The 15,194-nt window shown below is 34.8% G+C and overlaps 1 protein-coding gene across 12 annotated transcripts in view; it reads left to right on the top strand.

Annotated features, from left to right (window-relative positions):
• STXBP5 (syntaxin binding protein 5) overlaps positions 1-15,194 on the top strand; it is a 165,362-nt gene that overhangs the window by 36,070 nt on the left and 114,098 nt on the right. For all 12 annotated transcript variants that reach the window (XR_009543732.1, XR_009543733.1, XM_060167219.1 and 9 more), the window contains one exon: positions 13,458-13,592. Coding sequence is in view for 10 of the 12 variants with exons in the window: in XM_060167219.1 (XP_060023202.1) it covers positions 13,458-13,592 (135 nt within the window). In the remaining 2 variants the exon portion in view is untranslated. The remainder of the gene's footprint in view (positions 1-13,457; positions 13,593-15,194) is intronic.

Genomic DNA, 15,194 nt, shown 5'->3' with positions numbered 1-15,194 from the left:
TCAGAAGGAAGAGAGGAACATGATTTTGGAAATTGGAGGAAGTTCCTTGTTATGTAGTGGCAGGAAGCTTAAAGGAAGTGTCCCTTGCACAATGTATAAGTGGTAACTTGTATATTTAGCTGAGGAGATTTCCAAGGAAAGGCTTGGAGGTGTGATCTGACTTTTTCTTGCTGCTTTATAGTAAAATGCAAGAGGAGAGAAATAAATTGATGGAAGAATCATTAAATGAACCAGGACTTGATGATTTGGGAAAGTCTTACCCTGATCTATATGGCAAAAGGGATATTGCTTCTGAAAGTGTGGCAGAGGGAAAAACAAGAGGGTGTGGCTGAACAACTTTTCACTAAAAATCTTCTATAGACCAAAAGGTCAAAGTATTTAATCACATAAAGGGCTCTTTTAAGATTTTGAGAATCTTACAGATCTTCTACAGAAGATCTACAGATCTTCTCAACCAGATAGCCTGTAGGAAGTTTGAGTATCGTCCCTCAGGCCTCTCAGCAGCAGCCTAGATAGAGAAGGTGTTATCTCCAAAAGATCTGTGGGTGTGACTTTTGCTAATGCAGAAGACCCAGTGAAATGTGTTCAAGACCCACAAGTTTCTTGAGAAAGTTGTACAGAAGAAACGTTGCCAGCTGGGACTTAAAGAAACAGAGTACAATGTGAAAGGAGGCTGCATCCGGAATCAGGCCCATAAAAGTTCTCAGCTGTAAACAGTTGCTGTCTTTCATGAAAAAAGATGATTAGCAGGGCAGAACTGAGAGCCACAGAGGCTTATTCCCAGGCCTTGAAGCTAATTAGGACAAATCCAACATCTGCCCACCTGGATTTCAAAACTGTTATGGAGTCCTTTTTACCTTCCACTTTTTTTCATTTTGAACAGGAATTTCTACAATTGTTATCCTATGCCTGTCCAACCATTGAATGCTTGGAGTGTTGGGGGCAGATAATCTGTCTCTTCAGTTTCATAGGTCCACGGATGGAGTGGAATTTTGCCCAAGATCTATCTATACTGAATGGTAACACGCAGGACCCTCATCTGCAACAAATTTAGATGATGAGATTTGGAATTTTTGAGCTGAGATTTTGAGATTTTGGACTTGAGTTAATGTTGTGATTGGTTGAGACTTTGGGAATATTGAGATGGGTGAATGGAGGGATTGAATCTTTGGAGGGTAAAGGGAAGACTATTAGAGGCAGAATTCTAAGATGATCCCCAAGAGTCCTACTCCCCTGGTAAACACACATCTTCTCCTAAGTATTCAATTCTAATCAAGGTACTGCTGTGGAGGGATTTTGCAGATGTAATTGAGATCCCAAATCAGTTGACCTTCATAGAGGGAATGTATCTAATTGGCTTTAGACTTGGATTATCTGACTTAAAATGGCAGCAAGTACATGGAATTGCCCTGCCTGGTTTGGCTTATCTCTGGAATTCAGTATGGTTTAAGTGTCTCCCAAAGTATGAATATACAGGTAACTTGGGTAAGATACAGGCACCCTAATGAACATCTAACTAATATTAGGGGAAGTGGACTGAAGAGTGCATGGTAGGTAGATAAACAACCAATGTCCACTGTACTTTTCACCGCCTTCAAAATGAAGTTGAAACTTAAATATTTAGCATTCCCTAAAAGATCTTGCAAGATCTGTGACTCTTCTTTTTAGTCACCATAATTTTATTTCACTATATCTCTCCCTCTCTTTATGATTATGGTCCAGCCACCCTGGCTTTTCAGTTTTTTAATGAACTATCCTCTCTCCTGCTTATTTGTATGAGCTGATCTCCCTGCTCAGAAGACACTTAGGATTCTCTTTCCATGGCTGGCTAATGCCTGTTCATCTTTGAAGTCTTGTCATTTCCTTTACAGGTTTTTCTGTAAGTTCCCAAGACTAGGTTTTGTATTACCCCACAGTATGGTGTTCTTTCCCTAAAATAGCACATACCATTCTTACTCTTATTGCCTTGGTTTCTTGATTATCTTCTCGATTAGAAAATAAATGGTAAGTATTTTCCTTATTTTATTCTCAGCAGCAGTCTCAATGCCTGACATCTAGTAAATGCTCAATAAAAAATGTTTGATTGGTACCACATTGCCGTTGCAGAAACAGAGGGGAATCTCTTTTTTCTAGAAGGCATGATCCTCCACAGACTGTGTTAATTACCTGGGAGATAGGTTCTAAGAAGGAGAGTCTTCAAACAGAAAAAACAACAAGAGTATTTGCTCCAACTAACTTTATATATAATCTTTATTCCTCTCACTAATCCAAAACTGGCTAGGTTGTTTGATTACCCTTGGAGTGCTATTTGGTCTTTGGCCCATAGCAGAGCTTTTAAATTTTTTCTTTTTTTTTGTAAAAAGAGTGAGATGGGAGAATAGAGCTTTGAGCAGTGTACTTCTTTTTCCTAAACCAGCATGCCTGTGAGGTACAGCAGACTTCCATCTGTAATAATTTGGCAGGGATTTTCAAAATGAAAGTGAAAATTTTATTTTTCATTTTCCTGCCTTACCGTATTAGCAAGAATTTCCAGAACAGTGTTCAATGATATTGTTGATAGCAAGTATCTTTTTCTTTGTAATAATTTTAATAATACTGCTTCTAGGGTTTTACTGTTAAGCATAATATAGGATGTAGATTTAAGATAGAATTTTTCCCCCTATGAGTTGGTGGTCAATTATGGAAGTTAAATTTTAATTGAATGCCTTTATAACATCTTTTTAGATTATCATGTGATTTTTCACTTCCCTTTTCCATATTGATTTAATCTATGACATTAATAGATTTCCTAACACTAAGCATTCTTGTATACCTGTGAAATTTTTTGAATAAAGTTGAAAATTATTTTATATTGTTAAATATGATTGTTAATATATTCTTCAGGGTTTTTACTTCTGTTCGTGAGATTGACAATAACAGGAAAACGTTATATTCCAATTTTGGTATCAGGGCATCCTTCCCTCATATTAAAGAATTGAGTAACCTTTCTGTCTTCCTTCCTGTTCTAGGTCAGAGAAATTAATAGAGGAATTATCTATTTTCTGAATATTTTCAGAGTATACTTAAACTTTTTAGGGCTAGAAATTTTTTTGTACATACTTTAAATATATTCAGTTTCATTTATGGTTATTGATCCTTTTTGTTTTCCTCTTGAATAAATTTCATAATTCAGAGTATGATGAATTTCATTAAGATGAGAGGCTTGTATCCCACTGTATTCTTGTGTACTTAAATTTACTTCTGTATTTCCTATATTCCCTTTCTCACTTTGTATTAACATATTTCTAATATGATTCATCAGAAGTTGTTCTGTTTCACTGTCTTCCAAATGAAGTAGTTTGTGGATTTATTAATTTTATTCTTACCTCTTATTGATACCTAATTTGTTGATTTTTATCTATCCTTCTCTTTAATCTAACTTAAAGTTAAAATTTATTTATTGTAATTTGCTTAAAAATAAAAATACTTTAGAGCAATGGGGTGAATATGATAGAGACAGTGATAAGATAAAGGCAGAAGATGGAGATTTCAGCCCAAGAATTGCAGGGATCTTTTGGGTGGAGAAGACGGGAGAAAACAGAACAATGGGGAGAGAAGTAGTGATCAGAGGCACAAGTGAAGAAAGTTTTGTGGAGCTAAAATATCTTTAGGTTGAAAGGTCTAACTTCTGACATAACCAATAAAATTAGAAATACCTTTTTGAGCTATATTCTAACATTGTCAGCTATGAAAGAACTCAAAAACTATAACATTTACCTGACACTAAGCCCCCCGCAATACTCATTCTTTCAGACTTTGTTAGGAAGCTGTAAAGTTAGATGTGTCTTAGAAGTGTAAGAGTAACTGCTAAGATAGAAAATATATAATATTAAAACCATTAGAGAAGGAAATGAAGAAAATAAATAAGGGTCAGTGAAAGAGATAAAATGATAGAAAGAAAAAGGATGTTTAAATAAGGTTAAAAACTTAGTTCAACTATATCAGTAATGAAAATCATTGTAAATATACTAAAATCATCTACTGAGATTTTGAGATTGGATTAAAAACAACAAAATACATCTATTAAACTGTTTATAAAAGATATACATAAAGCATAATTACACAAAGTTTGAAAGTAAATGGAAGGAAAAGGGAAAAAAAGCACAGATCGTGCAACAAAGGTTACAGTGTTCCTAGAAATAACACTAGCAAAAATGTATACGATCTGTGTGGAGAAAGTACTAAAACTTTATTGAAGGAATAAAAGAAGATTTAAACAAATGGAGAGCTTCAGAGGAAGGAATACTCAAGTTTTAAAATGTCACTCCTCTCCTAATCTATAAATTCCGTAGTATTTCAATCTAAATTTTAACACCATTGTTCATTGGACTTAATAAGCTGATCTAAAATTCATTTGGAAATAAGCTGATCTAAAATTCATTTGGAAAAAAGAAAGGCTCAGAGCAACCAGGACAGTTTTGAAAAAGAAAGATGATGGGGCTTATTTTATTAAATATCAAAAATTATTATAAAGGTATAGAAATTAAAATGGTACAGTGATTACAAGAGAAAGAGAAATGAATGAAAACACAGTAAATGGACTCCAGAAACACATATATGAATAGAGTGAGATCACACACACTTGATATATGACAGAGGTGGCATTACAAACAAAAAGAATGCAATAAACAAAAGATGCTGTGACAACTCTTACCTAAATAAGGAAAAGTGGTCCCTACCTCATAAATAAAGTAAATTGCAAGCCAGTTAAAGACTTAAATGCGAAATGAACACAGAAAAATTAAAACTTGTAAGAAAGTGACACAGGGAATATCTGTAAGACCTGAGCCAGGTGTGCTTAAATAGCATACAAAAAAACTCACAAGCTAAAAAGGAAAGGATTAAAAGTTCTGTACAACAAGCACACTTACCATAAAGTTAAAAGACAAACGCCATCCACCAGGTGCTGATGCATAAGAACACAAGATTCAGAATAATTTGTACAGAACTCTTTAAAACAATGACTCCCTCCCCACCCCAAATTTATGTTGTCTTATGTGTATTTAATGAACACGGAGAAAAAATATGGAAGAATATGTTGTTCCAGGCTGTTAATATGACTTATGGAAAGAGTAAATTTTAAAGGAGACAAACATAATAAAAACTAATAAAAAATGACTGAGATAGTAAGTTTGCATAAATGTACAAATAGGGTAATATTTATGTGTGTGTATATATATACACAGAGAGAGAGAGAAACTTCTTTAATAATCAAGCCATAGACTGGAAGATATATAGAGTATACCTATCCAAACAGTAAAGAGCAATCTAATATAGAAATGGAAAAAAAGTATAGCTAACAGTTGCTGATGAGTACCAGATTGCTTTTGTTTATCATAGCATTTGTTATATAAAAACACTCCCATCTTCATTCCTCAAGATAATATCATTGAAAACAGAACTTAAAGAAACCCCCCATACAACAAGGAACAGTTTGTTTGGTTTTTTTTTCAGATGTTATTTATTATTTCTGTAGTTGACATATACTGTTTTCCTATTTGATATTTACTGTTTTACTTACTGATACTCAGTTTTTTTGATAGCCATTGATGATGTTACAGTAAGGTCTCATTTCACAAGGAAGGTTAATACCATGATTTATTTGGCATATTTCCAAAAGTTCTTAAATGTTTTGTAAAAATTGAGATGTAATTGATAAAGCATATAGTAAATCAATACAAATGTAAAATGACCTTCGAAAATCTCTGAAGCTTATTTTTTGAAATATTTATTACATTGTACTGCTGTGTTATAGATGTGATGAAGATTTTTCTAAAGTAGCTGTGACAGTTTATCAGAAGAGATATGTGGGACTACAAATAAAAAGGAAATCCTTTGAACAGATTTATAAATTGCTTTCAGCTGACTGCTGTTTCCATGTTCATTGATGCAAACTTAAATTTTCATCTAATAACAGTGTAAGGTACAATTAATTTAAGAAAAGTATCTAATATTTGCTTTTTTATTTTCTTTTGCATTAGTTCACTTGATAAACATTGATTAGGATTCTGGTTCATGCAAATACTGTCATCAATTCCAGAAAAATATGGAAGTTATAATTGTCTAAGGTAGATGAAATGACGAATTACAATGCAATGGAAAACGTGATATAAATGTAGTGAAATATCCTTATGAAATTTTGAAGATTAACCAGAAAAAGGACATATCACCATGTTTGGGGAATTTTAGATAAAACATTACAAAGGAGCCCATATGAGCAGATTTATAGAGTTAGTAGTAATTTCCTACACTGACGAAGGGGAAAGGGAATTTCCATTATGTTCAGATGTACTAAGTCATAAAGCAGTCTCACGTGTTTTGGGAACTGTATCTTGTTAGACTTGTTAGGTGTCTAACAATGATAGGATAATTTTGGAAACAAGGACAAGGTCTACTTCTTGAAAAGCGTTTTATGCGATTATAAGAAAGTTATTCTTAACCTTTTTCCAACTTTAAAACATTAAATGAATAATGTTGTCTGAACAAGATACTTTATAAGTGGGTATTTTTTTGGTTCCTATAAACTATCGTAGATAAGTAGCAGATATGGTATATTTCTCTGCTGTATTAGTCAGGGTTCAACACACGAACAGAAAGCACTGTAGATATTTTTAGCATAAAGGGATTTAATTCAAGGATATAGCTGTTTATAAAATGTTTGGAAGTGTGCTAGAACTACTGAGTTTTAGAACTTAATATTCCTGCCACACAACTGCGTCTCACCATGTGCATCTAAGGAGTAGATCTGGGAATGCTGTATCTGGTCCCCACTGCTATGTCTTAGTGCCTCTTTCCTCTCAGGTTTTTATGAACATTCTTGTCAGCGGAAACAGCAGGAAGATGGTCTCTGCCTCACTTCTGCTTATAAATCTTAAGCACATTCAGTTAGTAGAAACTTAATTTCATCTAGAATTCCAGTTGTAGGAGTGTCTGGTAAATGTAGGTTTTAGCTTTCTAGCATCTGCAGTACAAGAAGGCATGTAGGAGGATATGGGAGAGGCTGCTGAATATCAGTTGACCAAATCCAGCACACTTTACATCTATAACCCCCTCTCTCAGACATGTGTACCACAGTGTGTCACTAAATATTGCTTCAGAAGCATTATGGTAGAAGGTAGGAAGCCATTAGAGTTTCAAGTAAGATAATGGTGTGTGTGACCTCTCTTGGCTTTGAAAGATAACTCTGGATAGGGATGGTGGGAGGGAGATGCAAGCTGGGATGGCATATGGAGATATATGTATACATATAGCTGATTCACTTTTTTGTACAGCAGAAACTAACACAACATTGTAAAGCAATTATACTCCAATAAAGATGTTTAAAAAAAAAGGAATATCTGATTGTTAATTAACGTAATAAATCCTCACAAATTTTTATAGTTCATTTGTCCATTTAACAAATATTTATTGAGTACTTATTAGGTGCAAGATAGTGTGATTTTGCTGAGACTATAAAAATGATGACATATTTCCTGTCATGTCGGGCTGATCAATGGTGGTATAGGCACGTAGAAGAGCTTATTGGTTCATATTTCTTTCTATGGATTAAACTGTAAAGTTGTAATCATCTGTGTATTATGCCCTTGCTTATGGATGATTAATGTCAACATAGGAGGCTGTGCATGTTCTTTTGCTAAAGAAAATTGGTAATAGTAAATCTTCCTAATATGGAGCTTGTTGACTACATAGTATTTGAAAAACTGCTGCTAAGGATAGTGAATAGGATATACGTATCACTCCCTAAAACTTAGCATGTTATACATTTTTTTAAAGTCCTTCAAGCAAGTATAAAAATTATCGTGTTCCCAGTAACGCTTTGAGTAGGATAAGTATATCTGTGTCTAAGTCCAGTATAGGGATTCAGAATGCAGCTCCATTTAGTGACACACTGAGGGAATGCAACTTTATCATCTGTGTATTTCTGTTATATTGGTTTCAGTCACCCCCTTTTTTTGGCTTAACTTGTCCATTTTAAAGTACCTTATCAGTCTCAATTTAATATGCCATTCTTATAATATATAACCTTATTAGTGTTCACGGAGTTTTAATGTTTTCCATGTGATCTCAACTATATGTATTATAAATTATTTTTGGTATAACCTTTTGCCTTAATAATGTCAGCACATAAGCTTAAATTAACTTGGTCTCCTGGTATCAGTAAAAACTGAAGTCACTGTCATTTATTATGATCTTTATCACATTAAAATAAAAATTAATCTTTATAATAAAAGTGCATGAAAAACAATAGTCATGAATTTGGGGTTTTTTTGTTTTTGTTTTTTAATTTATTTATTTATGTATTTATTTTTGGCTGCGTTGGGTCTTCGTTGCTGCACGCGGGCTTTCTCTAGCTGTGGTGAGCAGGGGCTACTCTTCACTGCGGTGCGCAGGCTTCTCATTGCGGTGGCTTCTCTTGTTGCGGGGCACGGGCTCTAGGCACCTGGGCTTCAGTAGTTGTGGCTCACGGGCTTAGTCGCTCCGCGGCATGTGGGGTCTCCTCGGACCCGGGATCGAACCCGTGTCCCCTGCATTGGCAGGCGGATTCTTAACCACTGCGCCACCAGGGAAGTCCATGAATTTGTTTTTAATCTAAGGTAATGTTTTAGCTTCATGATACATGCACTTGCATTCCTAAAAAGTTTTCCTTCGGTCTTCCCCCTTCCCGCCCCGCCCCGCCGGTACGCGGGCCTCTCACTGTTGTGGCCTCTCCCGTTGCGGAACACAGGCTCCGGACGCGCAGGCTCAGCGGCCATGGCTCACCGGCCCAGCCGCTCCGCGGCACGTGGGATCTTCCCTGACCGGGGCACGAACCCGTGTCCCCTGCATCGGCTGGCAGACTCGCAACCACTGCGCCACCAGGGAGGCCCTGTTTCATGACTACTTTTACTGAAAAATATTAGATTTCTATCATGCATCACTTTCTTAGATTCATTAAATAACAACAAATCTCTCTATATGTATATGTGTTCGTATCAGACATGTACATAATATATGTATATAGTTTTTAATTTGTGTATATAGTTTTAAGTCTGCTAATATACGTTATTCCTTTTAAATAATCAATATAATAGTTTCATCAATTTAATTATTACATAAAAGCTTACTTAGTTATATATTCTCAATTTTCAACAGAGGAGGCTAAGATTCTTATTTTGTAAACAAGGAAATAAGGTCATGTTTATATAACAGATTGAAAAGACACTCTTAATTATAATAAGTAAAGTCTAGTTTGTGTTAACCACCAGTTTTATGTTTTGGTAACTGACTGATTAAATTGCCCCAAATTTAGAATCTTGCAGTTCTTGGTAGGGCATGTTGATTGACTTGCTTTTTTTAATAATATGTTTTGGGGGACCACATTTTCTTATTGGCCTTTCCCTAAATCACTGGCATGGTATTATTTTATTTAATTGCAGCATGGAATTTTATTTTTCTCAATATTCCTAATCCAACCTGTTCATTACCCATTAAAATTTGCTAGTTAGGGGCTTCCCTGGTGGCGCAGTGGTTGAGAGTCCGCCTGCCGATGCGGGGGACACGGGTTCGTGCCCCGGTCCGGGAAGATCCCACATGCCGCAGAGCGGCTGGGCCCGTGAGCCATGGCCGATGAGCCTGCGCGTCCAGAGCCTGTTCCCCGCAATGGGAGAGGCCACAACAGTGAGAGGCCTGCGTACCGCCAAAAAAACAAAACAAAACAACAACAACAACAAAAATTTGCTAGTTAATAAATTATCAAGTTAATTGTGGTAAAAACTATTTGACTTTCCCCCTTCTCGGTTGACTCAAATAATGATGGTAATAATGTAACAGAGTAATTTTTAAATTTGGTTGTGCATTGTACAAATACACTCCTATGATGCGTATTTTCTTTTAAAGTGTACAAGACTCATTCTAGGGACAGTATTAAAGTCTTCGTGTCAGATCAGTAAGTAAACAGTTTAAGTTCCTGCTTAATATGTTAAATATCAAATAGGATAAAGATTAAAACATAAAGTTGCTTAAAATTTCCCAGCAATGTAAGTTGGTTTTATAGTTGACTGGGGAAAAAAATCTTACTATGGCAGCTCATATTGAAAAAGTGAGCCTAGGGAAAAGTTCTAGATATTTTTCTGAACAGTAAAAAATTTATTCTTCATTTCTTTAAATATTTGAGAAACAGCTGCAGTATGGTATTGCTGTGCTAGGAACAGAAAATATTGTATGATATATCCAAAATGTCTGCCCTTAAGGAGATAAGTTCAAACTTTGTAAACATTATTTAAATAATTTTGTTAGTATTAAAATCAAAGATGGATCATGTAATTGTATTAAGCCAGTAACTACTGTTTTTTGAAGAATAATGGGAAATTGCAAAATAGCAGAACAGATCAGGAAGTTGGATATTTCTGATTTTTTAAAATCAAACTGTCATTATTTTGACTTATTTATTTTGAAATTATTTTTGAATTTTCAGAATATTTGAGCTCTATTCATGTTTTAGTTTAAGGTACATTTCAAATGAAATATTTGGGTTTTGTCTGTTTTAATATTTATTTGGTTGCTCTGGGTTTTAGTTGTGGCAGGCAGGCTCCTTAGTTGTGGCTCGCCAGCTCCTTAGTTGTGGCATTCGAACTCTTAGTTGCGGCACGCGTGTGGGAGCTAGTTCCCTGACCAGGGATCAAACCCCTGTCCCTTACATTGGAAGATGGATTCTTAACCACTGGACCACCAGGGAAGTACCAGAAATAGTTGTTTTTATGATATTTATTGCATTGTTCATTTTGTATCTGGCATGCTATTATTGTACCTTATTTTCTTCATGTCATTAAAATTTGCCCTATAACTTCTAATTGGTAGAGTATCACTTAGTTTTTTATAATAATTAGCTAACATTTATTGAGCACTTACCTGTGTCAGGCCCCATTTTAAGCATCTACCATGCTTTGTCTTATTTGATCCTCAGGTGAACACTAAGGTAGATGTGCTTTACCACTTGGAAACTGAGGCTCTGAGAGACTGAATGGTTTACTGAAGGCCACATGCTAGTGAGTGACAGAGCTGAAATTAAATCCAGGCAGTTTAACTCCAGAGCTTGTGCCTATGTATTAATCAGAGTCACAATCTTATTTTTCATAATTCCTAAAGCCACAAATCTCTGAAAACAAAACATTTTAAAATAGCTTAATTTAGGTATAATTGACATATAATAAACTGTACATATTTAAAGTAATAAGCCATGTGATAAGTTTTGATACATACACTCATGAAACTGTCACCAAACTGTCAATCAAGATAATGAACCTACCCATCACCCCAAAATGTTTCCTTGTGGTAATCTCTCCCCTCTTCTGTTACTGGCCTCTACCCTCACAATGCAGGCAACCATTGATTTGCTTTCTGTTACAATAGCTTAGTTTGCATTTTCTACTGCATATAAATTGTATGTGGAATGATAAAATATGTCTTTTTTGTCTGGCTTTTGCTCATCTTAAGGATTTTGAGATTCATTGGTGTTGCATGTATGCATGTTGTATGTTGTATGCATGTCCTTATTTACTGCTGAATAATATTCTAAGTATAGAACACAAGTTTTTCATCCATTTACCTGGTGAAGGACATTTGGGTTATTTCCAGTTTGGGTCTGTTGCAAAGCTGCTATGAACATTTGTGTACTGGTCTTGTGTAGACATATGCTTTCCTTCTTTTGGGTAAATACCTAGGAATGGGATGGGTGGATCATATGGTAGGTGTAACTTTTTAAGAAACCTCCAGTGACTATAGGTAATAACACTGTGTTATGTATTTGAACTTTGCTAAGAGAGTAGATCTTAAATGTCCTCGTCACAGGAAGAAGAAAATTCTTACTATACCTGTGGCTATGGATGTTAACTTGACTTACTGTGGTGATCATTACGTAATACATACATATATTGAATTATGTTGTACGACTGAAACTAAAGTTATAGGACAATTATATCTCAAGTAAAAGAAACTGCCAAAAATTATACCTCAGAAATAATCAGTGTGTTTACAAGGTGCTACCACCATATTAGGTAATATGTAAATACTTATTATGTACCTTGGTAAAATGTGGAAAATTCTGAATTCTGAAACCTATATGGCCCTAAAGTTTTCATAAAGGTACTGTGGACTTACTGCCTTGTGAAGTAATAAGGTACTATAAGATGTTTTTTTGATTCAGTAGCCATTTCTTTGCTTTGTTAAATTTACATAAACCCTTTGGAAAGATGACATGCTATCATATAAAACACTCAACAAAAAATATAGATGATGAACCTTAAGTAATTATCTAAATGAACATTAACTCTAGGAATTAGTGAGACCATGAGTTGCATGTATTTATTTGAAGTGTGTTCATCTTGAAAATTCTCTGTAATGAAATTATGTTAATGGGAATAGCAAATGTTCTGTATGCTGTATCTTGCCTAATGACTGATGTCAGTTTGAGGGTTCAGCAGTGATTATCATCATTGTGTATTATTGAAAGGGCTATTCCATTAAAATTTTAAATAGTATATTTTGAGAGACACAATAGGTAGTCTGAAAAAAATGAGCATTATATGGTTTCATAACATACTATCTTTATTTGTTTTTCCTAAAAATAAGTTCTACAAAAAGGACAAGGTATTTTCCATTCTTAACCTTGTTATCAACTGAGCTTATATAGAAAATGTTAGATATTGTTGGAATGATTATAAAGTTTAATACATGCATGTAAATTATTATAATGTATCAATGAAGGACTTTTATATCATCAGGACTTAGAAGGAGATAGTTTTGAGTATATTCCAATATCAGTGTCTAAGCCTAAGTACAGAGGATCTTAGCCCTTGCAAAGGCTTACAAGTTAGTGAGGAAGGTAGACTCTCTTACAAGGCAAGCCTGATAGAGATACAAAAGTGTTGAGGTATCAATTTGAGTGAAGGTGGCATTTTAACTAAATCTTGAACAGGAGAAGAACATGAGGAGGAGGAGCATTTTGCATAGAGGGAGTAGTCAGCACAGGTACCAAGATGGATTCGTGTGGTTAATAACTTCTGAGAAATATGGTAGTACCTAGGGGTGATGTGTTAGACTCACTTTGTGGCTTTAAAAGTTACATTTGTCATACGTCTGAAGTAACACAGTGAATGACATAGCCAGATTTGAAACGCATACTAATGTCAAAACTCATCTTCTTTCTATCAGGTTATGCTGTCTATTTACTGTAAGGACTTATATGTGACATTAAAGCTGAATTAGCATAATTGAATATTATACAGTGAGTATCAACTCACTACAGTGAGTTGATAAATCTGATGGTTGTATCTTTTTTGCTTTTCCTAAATTGTATATGTCATTATTAACCCTCTAATACAGTTAATAAAGTTTACCAGATATTTTTCTGATTTCCTTTTTGGATATATTTTCTCTTGCAGGGTTACGTTTTGCCATCTGCCTTTCCAGAGTAAGTGGCTCTATGTGGGCACTGAACGAGGTAATATACATATTGTCAATGTGGAGTCCTTCACACTCTCAGGCTACGTCATTATGTGGAATAAAGCCATTGAACTGTGAGTTTGAGCAAATATTCCATATCTGAAACTATCAGTACCATATATGATAATATTATGTAATAGCTAATTAGTAAATATAGAATTAAATTTTTAATATTAAATACAGATTTATCAGCCTTTTGCAAGTATTGCCCCATTGGCAGTTTGAAAATTTAAATGCTTTACATATATCTGTATAGATACATATACGTATTATATATAAATATGTTCACATATATATAAGCTATAGCACAAGTTTAATAAAACCATTATTCTTATTAGGTGAAAAACATTCCAGATTTTTTTCTGTTCATTTATCATCTAATTATTTTTCTTTCAAATGCTTGGTCATGCCCCACTAAATTGATTTCATGACCCACTAACAAGTTGCCACCAATGTTTAGAAAACACTGATCTAAACCACTACTTGCTATGTTTTAGTAATTACCAAATATAATGTAAATGTTTATAGTGTAACATTGCAGAATTAATTTGACAGTTAATTTTCCTTAGTTTTGATATGGTAATGATTGCTTTTATTTAACAGTAATGACAACAAAAACTGTGTTGTGCTATAGGGCCCTAAGGATCTTTAGTGCTAACTTTTCACTGTCTTAGAATCTTATCTCTTTCTCTTATCTTTTTCATATATTATTTAGATATAAAAATCAGAATTTAAGGATATTGGCAAGGTTCATTTTCACCATTTCTTCTTGTTTTTAAACAAATAGTTCCATATTGTTGCATTCCACAGAATTTGACATAAGGATAAATTTATGGCATATCTCCTAAGTAATGTGTTGTTGCAGCTGTAATGGTGTATTAAGTTTGGTTTTCCTTCCTTTATCAGGAACATTGTTATTTCTTAGTCCCTTGGAACAAGGTTTTCTAGGTCTGTTCTTTGAGTTGATCACAACATATAGCGGGGAGGCCTGGTGCAGGTGTCTGTGTGGTTTCACAAGTGGTTCTCAATGAAGTAGACCGGTCTCTCAACTCTTAGAGTTTATGAATGGGTTATTTCTGCTTATTTCTACTCTATAGACATCAGTTCAGCTGCATTCTTATCTGTATGACTTCTTTTTTCTCTGAGCAAATATTGGTGGCATTATTTTGTTGATTTTTTAAAAGCCATAATGGAATTTTTCTTATTTTTGGTATGAAGTGTGTAACTAGATGAGATGCCCCAACTGGAGGCTAGAATTGAGTAAAATAAAGATAGCAATATTTTAGATGCTGCTTTATTTTAAAATATTAACTTTGAGAATTCTACCATGAGAATAAATTTTCTGTGCTAAAATACAAAATTGAAGATTCTTTCCTATACAGAAAGTGTACATAATTTTTTTTTTTTTTTTGCGGTACACGGGCCTCTCACTGTTGTGGCCTCTTCCGTTGCGGAGCACAGGCTCCAGACACACAGGCTCAGCGGCCATGGCTCACGGGCCTAGCTGCTCCGCGGCATGTGGGATCTTCCCGGACCAGAGCACGAACCCATGTCCCCTGCATCGGCAGGCGGACTCTCAACCGCTGCGCCACCAGGGAAGCCCAAGTGTACATAGTTTAAAATTTTTGTGACTTATATCAATGTGAGAGTCACTGTTCTTCCTGATTCCTATTTTG

This window comes from Lagenorhynchus albirostris, chromosome 12 (genome assembly GCF_949774975.1).
Source record: "Lagenorhynchus albirostris chromosome 12, mLagAlb1.1, whole genome shotgun sequence".
Classification (NCBI taxonomy): domain Eukaryota; kingdom Metazoa; phylum Chordata; class Mammalia; order Artiodactyla; family Delphinidae; genus Lagenorhynchus; species Lagenorhynchus albirostris.
The sequence above is the reverse complement of the archived record's forward strand: the minus strand, read 5'-3'. Positions and strand labels throughout refer to the sequence as shown.